This window comes from Vidua macroura, chromosome 7, assembly GCF_024509145.1.
Source record: "Vidua macroura isolate BioBank_ID:100142 chromosome 7, ASM2450914v1, whole genome shotgun sequence".
NCBI lineage: Eukaryota > Metazoa > Chordata > Aves > Passeriformes > Viduidae > Vidua > Vidua macroura.
The window spans coordinates 23,834,927-23,851,375 of record NC_071577.1 but is presented as its reverse complement, the minus strand read 5'-3'; the positions used below and the strand labels follow the sequence as shown (position 1 = coordinate 23,851,375).

Sequence of the window (16,449 nt, the reverse complement as noted above, 5' to 3'; positions counted from 1 at the left end):
TAAATAATCCTTACAGTTCTGACTGGCCATGCATGACTGTTTTTATAGCCCACCAGAGATGATCGTGGCTGGTTTATTACTCCTTTGGGGCCTAATCCTTGGTGGACAGTGATAGCTGCTGTAATTCCAGCCCTGCTTTGTACTATCCTTATCTTTATGGACCAGCAGATCACAGCTGTCATTATCAATAGAAAAGAGCACAAACTAAAGGTATTCAGTCAAAATTTATTCTCTCACTGTTGTTTTCTGCTTCAGATTATGTAATGTGCATCCATCTACTTTAGTATGCTAGTTTGTTATATAGAACCACCCCTTTAAATTTTTATGCTTTTTTCTTTGTTGGTCTGTGTGGTACCTGTGCCCTGTGTCAGTGATCCACTGCCTTACAGAAGACTTTATGAATGTTATCTGGAATACAGATTCCGAGTTTAAAAAGTGCTGCCTTCTGTGCTTTAGTATAAGTAGGATTCATTCACTTAAAAAAATGCCTTCAAATTGATAATCCCCTTAAATACCACAATATTAATTGCCTCTTCAGGTATTGACAGTGTTGTTCTACTGGATTGGATTTTTAAAAATCACTCAGGGGTTATTTTGTAATATAAGATTTTTTCCCCCTCTCTTCATCCTGCTCTCTGTGGTTCAACCCATCCTTTTATTTAATGCCCTTCCTATGTAAAAGAAGGGAGAAGAATAAAACTGAGCCTTAGAGGCACAATGGGTTCTTAAAACAACATAGGACAACTTCCTGCTCTGTTCTCTAACACTTTAGTTGCCTACAGATGGAGAGAGAAAAAGGGACATCACCCCTCTGAAAAACTGTTGGGCAAAATCTAGCAGCAGGTTTCTGTACATGTATATGCAGCAAGCTTAGGCTTTTTTTTTTACATACTTTTAATAAGCAGCAATCCAATCCCAAGTTGCTTTAGCAAAATGCATTTGCAACCTTCACTTTGCATTGCCTCCTCTTGGATGATTGTGACATTTGATATGTTCTTTTTTTGCCCTCTTTGTCAGCCTGGCTCTTCATGTCAATCCATAGCATTGCATGTGGTTAACTTGACAGATGCAGGAATTTGCTGCCAAGCTTTGGAATGTGTTTTTTCAGCACTGGCATCTGGGAGTCAGATGGTCCTCCTGGCTGCCCCCTTGTCTTGCTGCGTTTTAGTTTTGCTGGGGTCTGGTGTAGCATCACCTGTTGCTATGCTTCCTTTTCTTCCCATATGTCAGGTTCCTCAGATCATGTTTGAATGTGAGGAAATGCTCTCGGATTCTGTATGCATTAGCAGATACATTCCTCATAAATGTGTCAGAAGGTAAAAAAAGGTGTCTCAGTTAGGATTTAGAATTAAACTCTTTCTTTGAGTGCATTGTGCCTGTAACTAATATCTGTGTTTGACACATCTCTGAGTTTGTCAAGATGTGTCTTGGAGATAAGACTCATAAGCACTTTTGGGGAGTGAGGGAAGATTGCTAGAGTTGATTGTCTTAATTTTCTTTACTTTTCCCCCTTTTTAAATAATGTAAGCAAATAAGATGGCATTTTCATTTTGATATGTGGCTTACATTTTCATAAACCCAGACGCTTCCCATTTTAGAAGTAAAAGTTGTCTTCATAAAGAAATGATTTGTTTGCTTCCAACTCATTTTCCCCTCTTTTTTTATACTTCCCATAGCAAATTCTGGATAGTGCACATTTCAGCTTTTGGCAGTCTCTGTAGCAAACCCTTCCAAGTTTAGTTTAGTTACTTTTTTTATGTCAAAAGGCATTTGCATGGGTTTACAGGCAAAATTATGGTTCAACATATTCACATTGTTTGCATGAACATCGCTGTTTCATCAGACCATGACACTGGATCTGTTGCCATATTGCAAAGTTTTGTGGAGATGGCTAACTATCTGACTTTTTAAAGGAAAATAGCTTGAGCTGCTGCTTGCAGCTGTGAGGAGGTCCTGGATACTTGCTAAAATTGAAGTGAAATATCCCACTCAGCTATGGTTCAGCTGTGGTAGCAGATATCTATAGAACCAAGCTTGATGCATTGATGTTTTTTTCTTTTTCAAGTGAAGATTGTTATTGGAGGTTTTTAAATTTATCTAAGATTTGACCAAAGGGTTTTATGCATGAAAGCAAACCATTATCCACCTGTTGGTAAATTTATGTAGCATTTGACCACCACAGAAGTGATCCAAGTCCAAAGGTTTTGTATTGACTTTTCGTATGGATATTATGATGCTATGTTTGAATAAGGAAACCAATAAACCAGTACCTGATTCTATATTTTAATTTAATGTATCTTATTTTTTAGCTATCTGCTCTTATCTAAGATTGAAAGTACATTACTGAAATGTATATCATGTGCTTACTATCTTATAAAGCTTTAGAAGGAACACTGTGGTTTTATAGCCCCTTCTAGCATAAACTGACTTGGGAAATGTTACAGATTTTTATGTAGGGACCAATAAAAATACTTACTTTTCCACCTCTTTGTAAGAATGGATGGAGTGTCTACTAAGATTAGTGCAGTGGGAAGTTGGCAGTGCAGCTGGATGTTCTGTGTACTGTTATCCACAGAAGAGACTTAGTTAAACCAGAAAATGTACATATTTTCCAGTGTCTCACCAGTATCCGTTTTATAAGCAGGAAAGTTTTTTGGTGCTCACTGTAGAGTGGATTTGTGGTACACCTAACTTGTAACTGGAAGGAGACCAGTGACATTGAGCACTGAGTGTGAACCAGTCCAAATTCCCTTTAGATAACCAGTCTGCCATCCCTACTGACCCAGCCTGGATAACATGTAGAAGGAAGCTATTTTTTTCCTACAAGTCTCAAATTTTCAATTGTGTCTAGCTGCTCATTAGGAACGCCTGCCAGGAGCGTTCTCCTTAATTCAGATGTCATTTTACATCTTCTTTCCATCCTTACTTTTCTTAACAGAAAGGATGTGGATACCACCTCGACCTACTCATGGTGGCAGTGATGCTTGGTGTGTGCTCTATTATGGGATTGCCATGGTTTGTTGCAGCCACTGTCCTCTCTATTTCCCATGTGAACAGCTTAAAACTGGAATCAGAGTGCTCCGCTCCAGGGGAGCAGCCAAAATTTCTTGGAATCCGGGAGCAAAGAGTCACAGGGCTCATGATTTTTATCCTTATGGGCTCATCTGTATTTTTGACAAGTATTCTAAAGGTAATTTGGGGAAGTAAGGGAAAGTTAAAGAATACTGCACTGAACATTTCACTGTTGTTACTGTATTATTTAATGAATAATGTGCCTTTCCAGGCATATTACTAACTAGCATAATGTTACACAATGAGAGTTTAAAGTGGAATTCTAATTTTGCTTAATAAAGTGCCTAGCATTTTTGAAATAAAAACCTTCTAATGAAAATCTGGCCTGACTGAAGTCAAAGGGAATTCTGCCATTGAGCTGTATTCACACTTTGTTAATACTTTGGGCCCATGGCAAATTACCATGAAACAGTCGTGTTATACCAATTTAAAATTTATTTAGATAATTTAAAAACATTTTGTGGTTTCCAAGTAATTTAAAAATATTTTCACAGTTGCAAGAGAAGTTCTATGGTTTGTTTCTTGGAAATGAACAGAAAAATTATCTCATGCTTCCTACATACTCAAGACAGCTCACCAGTGTCCTGAAAAAGGGTGTCTAGTTACAGTCATATATAATACCATGTATACATGTAATACTTTTTAAAGAATTATCTGGCTTCTGTGAAATCAGTGAGAGTTTTGTCACTGGCTTTAAGAAAATCAGAACTTAGTCTTGAATATTGTCGCAGTGAGGGTAATAAGCCCTTAGAACTTGTACTTCCCAGCAGTATTTTATTAAGTATATCATAAAGCCTTCCCTTTGAGTACACATAGAACATGTATTTTGTGTATTTAGTATTTCTAACAGATTCTGTTGACATACTCATTTACCTACACATGAGTTTATGCTGTGAACCTGAACATTTAAGTAGTCTCTTTAAAAATCATTCCATAGAATCATTCACCCATTTTAAAATGTTTACAGCACAAAATATTATTTTTAGCAGTAAGAAGTATTTTGTGTCTCTTGAACATTTTTCTGAGCTGTCTTTAAAGTAAAGAATTTAAGTATAAATTAAGGCTTTAATGTTTTTTTTTTGTAGTTCTGTTAATTTTATTAATAGGGAATTAAGTATATTGTAATAACTGGCCATGAGAGGAAAATAAAACTACAGAGCCAGATTCTTATTTTGCTTTATACTCTGAGAAACATTATTAATTTATAATTGAGTGGATCTGAATTTACAACTTGTCTGATTAATGCAGGCATATGGCACTTTGTATTTCAACTGTTTTGAATGTCTTTCTAGAAGCGTTTAAAATTGTTAAGTAGTATTTAATATGCTCTTCTTTTTCTCTGCTTGTTTGTGCAGTTTATTCCTATGCCAGTACTTTATGGAGTGTTTCTTTACATGGGTGCTTCATCTCTAAAGGGAATTCAGGTAAAATTGATTTATGATGAGTGCGTTATTGCTGATGCTTTCTATAAAAAATATTGCTGTTCTTCTTATATTATTGTATTAGCTTTTGTGTATATTCTTAAAGGAATGTTACCAACCTTATATTTTTGAAAGTCACTACTTAAAAGGAAAATGGATTCTCTCTAAATAGAGTATTCCCTTTAGGTATTGTGCTCCATGTCCCCCCCCCTATTTTTTGGGTTCTCATTTTTGTGTTCTCTCTTGTTATCAAGAGAATTTTGCTGAGCCTAAAAACTGAGTTAATAACTATTAGGGGCTCTTCCCTCTCTGCTGCCTTCCCATTCACTTGCTTGCATGCTGCCTTTTCAAGTTCCTTTGCAGGGCTACACTTATCTTGAACTTTGCCTTTAGGGCTAACTTGCCCTAAAAGTAACATAAGTGAAATTCTGAACGTCTTCTTCCTTGTGCAAATAAACAGTCCAGGCAGGGAGGGGGAACTGTTGTAAGCCACAGCACTGCAGGGATGAAGGGTCAAGTCTAGTGGAAGGGCAGCATTCCTGCAGTGGCCTCAAGTAGGAGTAGCTGGCAGAAAGCAGGCATTCCAGCACTCAGGTTGGGGTTGTACTGTGTTTTTTTTTCTCCTGGCTGATTGCAGCATGAAATGGCACAATGTCAAATCCTTTAGCCCATGAGGCATCGACACACCTTCCAAGACAATTGAGAAAGAGCAATCACACAGTGAAAACACAAGTTATACTGTGCAAAAGGTCAAATACAAAAAGCAAAGAAAATTTCTGATTGTTTTTTTCATTAGATTTGATTGCAAGTTACCTCCATTTATAGGCAAAGCTGGGATTTTTTTTTTTTTTTTTTGACTGGTGGTCTCCATTCAGAGACTCTTCATTTTTAACTTTGCCTATCTCTTATCCTTTGGATTGATATTCTCAGAAGTGTAGTTTGGGTTTTACTGAGGTTTAAATAATTTCAATTTAATATGGTTCAGCTGTTTCTCAGAACAGGGGTGTGAGAAAGTACACTACGCTATTGGGGAGTGTTTTTAAGGCATACTGAAATCTGGATATCTTTACTTGGAAAAGTGATACCATCCCCCTCCTTATCTCCCTCCCCCATGCTGGGATAAGGAATAGAGTTTTGATAAAATGGCTTTTGTGGGAGGATGTGCTTTTTGCTGTTTCTGTGAAAAAGAAATATACTCAAATCTGGCCAAAATATAAGCCTTTAAAAAATGCAGTTTGCACATGCTCAATAAAAATTTCCAAAACTTGACATTGCTGAAGGCTGTGTGAATATAGCATGGCTCATCCATGCAGGAAGAATTGGTGTATCACCATCATCACTGTGCCATGACATAAATGTCTCAGGTCAGTATGGAGCCAAATAGGCCTGAAAAATAGGAACCTCTCACATATCTTCCTAGCTGCATGGCAGTCAGCTTTCCGGCATTCATTCCTTTTTTTTTTTTTTTTTTTTCCTTTTCTATTTCTGGTTTTGTGAATAAAGTGAAATATGGAGAAGAAAACAGCTTGGGATAAAGTGTCTGGTGAAGTAAAATAGAAGTTGTTCATTCACAGGAAATAAAAGACTGCAGAGGTCCCTCCATGAGCAGCTTTTTATGTGCTAAAGGAGGCAGAGCTCAGTGGCTGAAAAAGGAGCCTAGGATGTATTAGGAAAGCAGTGATAGTACACATGGCCAACAGGATCAACCAGCTTCCATTCAGGTGGAGTCACAATTGATTCGTGACCACTCTCAAGTCTGGCTTTCTAACATCCAGTGTAGTAACACCGGATGAAATCCAGGGTATTTCCTGCAGTATGGCTATGTAGAATGTAATTCAGCAGAATGCAATGTTTTAGCACATCTGCAATACAACCTAGAGAGACACATGCATTAAAATGGAAAGGGACTGAAGTATGACTATCCAAGTAATTAAACTTCGCTTAAGTTACATGTTTCTCATTCCTACTCTGGTGGCTCAGTGGGTGAGAAGACAAGTCCTTTACCACTGCTGGACTAAAGTCTAGATTAAAGGCTTATGGTTGTTACTGAGGGAGTATCTTCTGTGCTGCTCTAATTATGTAGTTTTTGCCTTTAGAATAACAAGCCCGATTCTTTGGATATTCAGGATCTCTTAGGCAGTGTGTGAATGCCAGCATAGATGATCCTACACCACATTTTGATCCAAACTTGTAAAATTTTATCTTTCAGCTTTTTGACAGGATAAAGTTATTCTGGATGCCTGCAAAGCACCAGCCAGATTTTATTTATCTAAGGCATGTTCCTCTTAGAAAGGTCCATCTCTTCACTATAATTCAGCTGAGTTGTCTTGTGCTTCTCTGGATTATAAAGGTTTCAAGAGCTGCCATTGTCTTTCCTATGATGGTATGAATTTTTTTTTTATTTCCTCTAGAAATCCCTAATTCTTTTCATTTGTGGGTAATTATTATTGAAGAGAAGTATAATTTTGGGCAGTTAATTATAATATTGCTTTGATTTTGTGTTTTGATTATGTGTGGATATCCCAACTTATATTCTCTTAGGGAAAATTATTTTTTATTTAAGGAATATTAATAAATCCTGTTATAGAAAGAACATTCACTTATTGAGGAAGACTGCTTATTGAACTAAGGAGCCTAACAGTTCTGTGTCTTGGGAAAAATAATGATGGTCTGCTGCTTAAGTGATTTCTCTGATGATTCCACTAATAGAAAACAGAAGATATTTACTGACCTCAGTGATTGTTAAATGCTTCAAACCATACTTCATTTGAACAAAGGAACAGCAGCTGTTAGCTTATTTAAATTAAAGGATAAAATTCTAGCTACAAAGCGGTCACTTTTGAAAGAATTCCTCTACAAGTCTATTTGTCTGTTTTACTTACTTAATTTCCTAATTCTTTGAATTAATATCTTTTCAGGTCCTAGCTTTGGTATTTGTCCGAAAACTCATGGATTTCTTTTTTACCAAGCGGGAGCTCAGTTGGTTAGATGATTTGATGCCTGAGAGCAAGAAAAAGAAACTGGAAGATGCAGAGAAAGAGGTGGGTCATGGTTTCAGGTTTCTTTGTGTATAGCCATTTATCAATTTCTCTTTCAGACATTTAGAGAAAATTCTGTAAGGCACATTCCATGTACCAGGCAGACTTGTTAACAGTATCTAAGTGTAACATTGTCATATTTTGCATAAGTGCTTTTAAGGTTACAAATCTGATAGGCTTAGGTGGGGATGTAGATTCTTAGGCTGTCATACTGTCATATAAAATATTATCCACAGTACTCCTGGGGACTGCTTCTGAGACCCACTCAGATGGTGTGCAGAGATGAACCTATGCCTGTAGGAAAGCCCTCAGATCCTAGCCCTGGGGCACTTGGATGCTGCACTGGGCTGGGTCTCATCCCTGCAGGAGACGCTGAGGAAAGAAGTGCAGAATTTAAGGCCTGTGGATGTCCCAGCTGCCTCTGAGCCTCACACAGGGCACAAGGCATCACTCTATGCCCTTTCTGCTCAGCAATGTCATGACCCTGTGCAGTGTCCCAGTTACACTCTGGGCCAGAGCTGTCCTTGTGCTATTGCAGGAACAATTCACTTTGACTTGTAATGAAAAGGTCAGTGACACTGCAAACCCTGTTAATCAAATGCTCAGACTTGCATCCTGTGGCATTACCACCCAGTTGGCTGTTTCAGATCTGGACTCCTCAACTTATTTCAAGGAATATGTTTTTCAGATAATTCTTTATCAACTTGAAAATTATGCTTAAGAATGCCCTGAGACATGATCCAAGATCAGTGAAATGTGTGTGTTAAGGATTGCCATTAGTAGCTTTATTTGCAGAAATAGGACATGAGCTAATAATTTGAATGGGTAACTACACAAACTAGATTACTCTGCCTTTAGGATTGATTCTTCTGTGACCTTTGACAACTCCCTGCCTCATCTGCAACCTGGCAAAAGCTTAACTTTGATTTCCTTGACACATTCAACATACTGTCATGGAATATAGTCTGGGGAAAAGATTTTACCTGTAAGAAACATCAAGATGATTATTTACTATTCGGTATGTGTCTGTAAAACTACCAGGCTGAAATTAAAATATGTGAGTCATTGTTTTCTCCCATGAATCAAAGCAGACCAGAGAGATGTTTCATCACGGTGTCTGTTGTCATCACAATTCAGAGTAACCAGAAGTAACCAAGGTAGCTCTTTTCTTGTGGGTCTGGTTATTGGAAAGAATTCCTTGTTATACTTATGTTTTGGTTATATGTCACTTTCCTTCCCTTGCTTGATAAGATGGCATCAGAAAACAAAACTGGGAAAATCTACTGGTGTTACTTTATTTCATTCACTGTCTATTTTGAGAGGTTATTTTTACATATTTTGGCATTTCTAAATATTTAGAGCTATTATTAAAACTGTTCAACTGTCAGAAACTTATGAAGCTGTGAAGCCTGGAAATGACAAAATTAACTAGTAATAAAAAACTTCTGACATGTAGCCTAAGGAATTAATTGGAGAGTTGCTATCACACAGCTTTTAAAAATAGAAGTATTCTACCCACAAGAATATTCAGAAATGTAGTTGACAGGATCTGAAACTTACTTGATTGGATCCTAATTTCATCACTTAAGTTGTTTTTATATTTTTAGGCCATGTTTTTTCCAGGGCTTTGTACATTTATAGTGGATATGATAGATGCCTTCTCCTTACAGACCTCCTTTGGAAGCCACTTTGATGTTAATCAATTAAGTCTTTCTGAGACAAGAACGAACAAAGAACTTCCACATTTACAGAAAAAAAATATTGTGACTTTTGAAATAATTGTAATAATAAACCATTGAAGAAACAAATTTCTGAGCAGAGAGAACTGATATCCTACTGTTTTGGAAAACTGTACTGGCTCTTACTGCTAATACAACAATTAGTGTCTGTGACACACGTGGGGCTTGGGCAATCTGCCAGAAAATGATAAAGTCTCTTTTCAGCCAACCCATGCTTTCAGGCAGGCTCTGGCCAAAACTGTTACAAAGGGAAACTGTTATAAAGGGAAGAAAGCTGTGGAGGTCTCCAGGTGTCACACACACCTGCTCACACACACCGCAACAATTTAGAGCAAGATTTGACGGTTACGCTCCTGCCAAGACTCGTTCACCTCCGAGCTGTGGCTCTCCTTGTCAGGGGTGTGGACATTGGAATCTCTTCTGGAGGTTGTTTTCCTTTGCTCTTGCAGGCAGGACATGGTGCTTGAGAGCTGCTCCATTCTTCTCCCCTCCCTCTAAGGCAGATTTGCTAAATTTGTTATAACTTTACATAAGGTTTTTGGTAGATTTATCTCTTAATTCTCTTCAAGTGAAAACTAATTTTGGGTCTCTTGTTTCATTACCTTTCACTGAAAAATCAGTACTAAAATCAGTATTATCAGTATTAAAACTGTGTGTGCAAACTTAAATCATCTTCCCTAATTTTTGCACGTAAACATCAATGCATATATCCTGTTATCAGTGTTATTTAAAAATCATCAGACAGTTGTTCACTCACTGTTAATAATTCTCCTGTTTATTGTTACAAAACAACTCTCTATTTGGCATTGGAAAATAGCATTAAGTGAAGATACATCTTTTAAAATAGAAGGTTTTAAATGTCAACTGCTTAAGTAAAAGTTGAAAAGTATCTTACTTTAAGAACTTCAAATAAATACTTAAAGAAAATGGAAAGATAATTCAAGTACGCAAATTTCACTTTTCACAGTTTCATATCCTGTCTCATGTCTAAATTCCTTTGTTCTAGGAAGAGCAAAGTATGTTAGCAATGGAAGAGGAAGGGACTGTTCAGTTACCACTAGAAGGACATTACAGGTAAAATATACCTTTCCTCTTTTAGGTGAGTTGCAATTAAATAAAGTAAACATGCCACAGTATTTATTCATAATGCTTACTAAATATCAGGAGGATGTTTTTTTTGGTATGGATAGGTGAACTGAACCACACACTGCAGCATTTAACAAAGCCTGCCCTTTTCTAATCTCTCCACAAAAGCTCACATTCCCTAGGAAAAAGACACACTAGTTGGAAGTTTTCCATTGGACAGGACTGAAGGATCAGGCTGTTCTCAATGAACTTTGGCTCCTGATATGCACAGTGCAAAAGGAAGATGTAGAGCAGGTCAAACCCTTCAACCTGATGCAAGCAGAGATCCAGGATAGGTTTGGAAAACACTGCAGAAAAACTAGGTTCTTACAGTATTACATTCTAAAACATTCTGATTAAATCCTGTTATGTAAGATAATGAGTGAATCAAGAGCTGTCCCAGGTAAATAAAGCATAATGCAGGGTTGACACAACTAAAAAAGCATGAACATCTATGTTATAGATGTAATAATACGTGTTACCAGATAGTAATAATACATGTTGCCAGCCCATAAGGAATGCATATAATTTGAAGTTTTCAGAAAGAAATTCTTAATAAAAGATTTGAAATATCTGGTGACAGTAACATCTGCATGAATGTGATTTCATAGAACATCATCGCAGAGTGGCCTTCTCTCTAACATTTTAACACAAAGTTAACGTAATGTCTCCTAACGCAAATCAGGAGATTTGTAACTGTGTCTCTGAAAAATCCCAGCCTACTTCCTTTGACTCATCACACAACTAATGGTCTGGTTCTTTTCTTGTTTTGTCCATACCTGCTTGTTGTAATTTATATTAGGAATATGTAGCTTAATTTATCTTGCAGTGTGATCTCTATTGATCTCCTTTGTGTGTTGACGTTGGTAGAGTTGCCTGGATAATACCTGACTCTCTGTGCTGTAAGAGTTGCAGTTAAAAACAAGAGTCAAGGTGTTCGTGATTAAAGTGGTTCCCAAAACACACAACAGCAAGTTTACTGAGGGCTTACTGAATGCCAAGTGTGAAGTTAGGAATAATGTACAGGCAACCCCTTAAAACATTTAAGTCTTTATTATTATTAAGTGTATAAATACATGTTTGGAGTAGTCCAGGTAAATCAAAGAGCACAATGGCTACAAAGTGCTACTTAAGCCTATTGATTAGTTTGTTTAATTGTGGCATTTTTATTAGCTGTTAAATTAAATACTAAAAAATATTTAAGCTCTCTTAAATATTTTATTTTGCTAAGGATTTTGATTGCTTCTAAAATAGTTTTAAAAGTAAGTGGAGTTTCAGAGCATAAGTAGGACCTTTTGGGATCATGTTTAATCCAGTGATGCCACTATCATGCTGTGAGATCTTGGGCAATATTTAATTTCACACTTCTTAATTTTTCTCTTGTTTATTAGTTGGGAGCAACACAATAAATTTTATTAATGTTACTGTGATTAATTGCTGTTGGAGGAAGAAAATACTTTAGAAGTGCTAAGATGTTCTGAGAGAGTATTTAAGTAACTGTTCAGGACTTCTGAAGTTCAACATAATCTCTTAACTTACACTGCACTTAATTATTGTCATCACTATCAGTTTTCAAGGACTTTTATTGAGTTAATAAGTAACAAGGCTGATTGCTGATTGTTTTATTGTGTATTTACTTTCATTCTTCTCTAGAGATGACCCATCTGTGATAAACATTTCTGATGAAATGGCAAAAACTGCTGTGTGGAAGACATTGTTAATATCCTCAGAGAATGCAAAAGATAAGGAGTCAAGCTTTCCTTCTAAAAGGTCTTAATTTTTTTTTACTTCATTATACTTTATATATTGGTGTCAAACCAATATTAGAATATTTTGCTAGGGATTAGAAAGATTTTAGCATTTTGAAGTTTTATTTCTTATGTCCAGTCGTAATATTCTGAGCTCAAACCACAAACTCACTATTTATTTAAAAACATAAATCACAAATATTTGCATGGTACTTAGTTATGCTCCAGTGGAAAATGAAGCTGAGCATGCCTGATGCTTGTGTAATGAACCACCAGCCTCCACCTGGATACTGCATTTGTTCTGCTTGCTTTTGTTCTTTCCTCTTGAAAAAAGAAGTGATCACCACTACCCTGGAAATAGCTGTATGAAGAACCCAGTACTCTGAATGCAATCTAATAATATTTGGAGTGAAAATAATTTTATGATTGCATCATTTCTTTACATTTTTCTGCCTACTTCACTTGTACTCAAAACAGTTAAATAATTTTAGATTTTTGTCCAGTAAAATGAAGACACGTTATTTTATCTATGCTACAGAGTTATGACAGGAATAAGAAAATATTAAAATCAAGCACAGTGTGATTTTCTAAGAGAACTTTTTCCTCTGCTTCCATAAATTTAAAATGTAACTATTTTCTATTTAATTTTCTATTTAATTGTTTTGTATCACACTTCTGTCATAAGCTCCCATTCCTAACTTAATCACTCTAGAAGCTGATTCCCCAAAGGTAAGATCCTCACCCAAACCTTTTCCTTGATTGTGTCTTCTGATTCAAAATGGTGTCACCTTGGAACCCAAATGAGTTGACTTTGTAGTTTTTGGGGAGACAAAATGAGAAGAAATTTCAAATAAGAATGTAAAATGTCTTCACTAAAGTCTCAAATATTAGAATTTGAAATTTACTCTGTATTTAAATAGTGTAGTGTATTAAATGTGAAACTGAATTTATTCCTAGTAATCTTTTTTAAAATACAGAATTATATTCTGCCCATTTATAAATATATTTTTCAAAAGCCCATGTTTGAAACAGCTAGTCATTGTTTCAAGGTGAACAGATGCAGTAAGAGAACACTTGTAGTGATAGTGGTTTTTAATTTTGTTGCCCCAAAATGGCATGCTGCCTTTCAGAGTTGTTCCTTTTCCTGTACTGCATAAACAAGACTGAGCAGTTGATCACCAGAGAACCTTCATTTCAGACACCCATGCAGCAGCCCGTTAATGTGGTCATTTTTATGATATTTCACTGACAGTCAAAATAGCATAGTCCTTGTTTGCCTTCCACCCTGCACATGGACTGAAGGATCCTGAAAGGTCACTGAAATCAGTGTGGTGCACGGGAGGAGGATGTACTGGAGGGTTTTCTTACGTCAAGTTCTTCTGCTGTCCAGGCTGTGAAAGCCTGGAGAAAGAGAAGAACCTGACGTGGTACATTCACAGCCCCTGGGTACACAGGAGTTGTAATTTTCCTGGTGGATGTTGATAGATGATGTAAACTTGACCCTCTGAACAAAGAGCATCCACACAGATTGTGGCTCAGATAAGAGTTTTGCCCTTTAAACTGCAGTGAAATAGAAACCAATTTTCTAAAGGTCTTATTTTCAATCTGTTCTTGTATCTTTGCTCTTGAAAACAAAGACTCAGGAGAAAAGATTTTTCTGGTTTTAGATATGAGTGTCTCATTGTAAACAACCAACCTTAAACACTCTGAAATCCTGCATTTTCAGGTGCTCTAGTTTGTCTCAGATTCTGAGAAAGGAGTAGATTCAAAGAGCTTTAACCCTGAAAGACTTTGTTTCTGATAAGCAAAGCCATGAGCAACTTTAATCTTAAGTCATATTAGGGATAGAACTATAAAAATATTATAGAGCATAATGCATGTATCATTAAATGAGGATATAATTCAATCCTAGGTAATTAGTGAGGAAAAAAAGCTTGGAATGGTAGCAGGTGTAAGGATAATTTTTGCAAATGATCAAGATCAGCAGTATTAGATTAACAATTTCCACAGTGAAGGGTACCTTATCATAGAGGGGGAAAAAAATCTCATTTTGAAATAAATTTTACTGATGCCTTGTGAAGTTCAACTACATAACATTTAGTACTTCCTTTCTCCTGTCAGTTCTGCTTCCTTATATCTCAAAATATTATTAAATGGGGATAATTAAATTATGATAGTATACTATGATTTTATGTAAGGCCTTTTGTGCAAGGCACTGACCAATTAACAGGAAGTTACTCATAGTAATTAAACACTGAGTTGACTTGGCCAGTTATAAACTAAGATTATCTACAAAAAGAGATTTTAGACAGGAAGGGTTTATACAAATGACTTCCCAGTCTGATGCATGGATAGTTTCTATCACAAGATGTGCCCTGGCCCTGATTCTGTGAAGTAGCATAGTGTGAGAGAGCTCTTACATCCCAGGCTCCTGAATGTTTTTACCTGTCTAAAGAGAGGACTTACAAAGATTCAGTCAAGTTGCCTAGCCATAGAGGCACCTGAACTTTACAATTTTCCAACCTTCATTTTTTATTATTAAAATTCCCAGGGACCTAAAGGTCTGCCTTTGAGCCTTTCTTGGTAGAACAGAACACCAGTGCACCTATCTGAAGCACAGCCCTCTTTGGTACATGTAACTAGACATTCCTCTGTCTTTGCTCATAGTATTAAGCCCTCCAGAGAGCAATTTCAAAGCATATGCAGATCTGACCATGGACAGGAGACAGACTTAGCCGTCTTTTAAAATATTGGAGAAAGAGGCATCTGTCACTTCGTAGATATGAGTGAGTTCCCTTTTGGACCTGAAGATATGAACATCCCACATCCCAGACCTTCCTGCTCAGGTGTGTTAGGCTACTCCCTTGGTAGGGAGGAAGAGAGCTCCAACTCCTTTACAGATCCACCAGTGACATGTTTTACTGGAAAAAGACTGGACTTGTCCTTTTTTTTTCAAATTTCTCAAGGCATTAAAGCCCACATCTGCAGGAGCTGCTCAGAGATGTGAATCCTAAATAGAAGGAAGACTTTCCTGGTATCACAGAGGCACCTAAAACGTGGAAATATTATAGACTGTAAGGCATACAACACCTCAGTGTTTGCTTTTACTAAGCACAGGTAACTCCCTGCCTGCTGTACTGCTGCACTTTCCATTCACCCCCCTTCGGCATTTGTTTGAATACCCTTTGTGTGCAGAAAGTGTAACGTACCCAATTCTATCACTGTTCTACAGAAGGTGACAGGTTTGGCACTTGAAGTGGCAGAAGTTGGTATTCTTTAGCTATTTCCATTAACACCTCTGGAAGCTGCCATAGGCATAGAAGTAAGCTTTGGCTGAACTGAATTGTATCCTTAAAGCAATTTTTATGTGAAGAAAAATGTCAAATGATTGTAGAATTGTGCATGAATCACCTTAAGAATTTGAGAATTGATCTTGCTTTCTCTAAGCCTTGCGTAACTCAGCCTATTTCTCATTCATTCTAGTTAAGGAATTATTCCCATGAAACCTGGTAGGTTATGTGTTTGCTACAGGTTTGTTCTCAGAACCATCTGTTTTTTTTTTAGATACCCTGCCACTCTTTGTTGAAGGCTTGATTTGCCTGTGTTGTGGAAGCCTCTTTGCATTTTCATACTGTGATTGAGACTCATTGGAAGAACGACTTTTTATTTATTTACGCTGTTGTAAATTAGGACACTCACACAAAAAAATCATCTGCTTTGCACGTATATTGCTTTCTGTAGGCAAATCAACATTGTTTTAACTGGGAAAAAAAAAAGCTGAATCCAAATTTGAACTCTGGTTTAGTGTTCTGAATGATATGGCTTGTGTCTGATCTTTCAGGCTTTTTTTTTTTTTTTTAATTTCCTTATAATACATACATGGGGAAGTATGCATTACACTCCACATGGGGAATATTGTCTCTCCCCATCCTCCCCAGACTTCTGCTCTCCCCAGTCAAGACTGAAAGCCAAATATTTGCTGGATATTGGCTTGCATTACTCTAGTTCAGAAACATTCCTTCTAAATGTACAGCTGAACAAGAGAATACATTTTAAAGACAAGAAATACTTACTGTGACCTCTTGTTTGTTCCATTTAAAAATGTGCTGGTATTGTCTGAGAACTGTACCATTACCATTATTTAGTAAATTAAGTTGTATTTGCCAAAAAAGAAAAAAACAAGTGGCTATCTTTGCTTGCATGTTGGCTGTCTGTACATCTTAAGTTCTCTACTTACCTTGTCACTAAAATGCTGCCTGATGTCTTCTACACCATTCAGCACAGAAGTTTTCACTTGCTTTCCCAG

At 36.8% G+C, this 16,449-nt stretch overlaps 1 protein-coding gene across 6 annotated transcripts in view; it reads left to right on the top strand.

The window, feature by feature from the left end:
- The window catches only part of SLC4A10 (solute carrier family 4 member 10), a 187,066-nt gene that overhangs the window by 168,201 nt on the left and 2,416 nt on the right, over nt 1-16,449 (top strand). For 4 of the 6 annotated variants that reach the window (XM_053982049.1, XM_053982052.1, XM_053982048.1 and 1 more), the window contains 7 exons: nt 49-210; nt 2,939-3,190; nt 4,428-4,496; nt 6,703-6,876; nt 7,412-7,534; nt 10,277-10,344; nt 12,049-12,165. In XM_053982049.1, the coding sequence (XP_053838024.1) occupies nt 49-210; nt 2,939-3,190; nt 4,428-4,496; nt 6,703-6,876; nt 7,412-7,534; nt 10,277-10,344; nt 12,049-12,165 (965 nt within the window). Of the gene's footprint in view, nt 1-48; nt 211-2,938; nt 3,191-4,427; nt 4,497-6,702; nt 6,877-7,411; nt 7,535-10,276; nt 10,345-12,048; nt 12,166-15,109; nt 15,296-15,626; nt 15,653-16,449 lie in introns of those variants that run through there. The other 2 variants (XM_053982051.1, XM_053982050.1) reach the window with 2 other exon arrangements.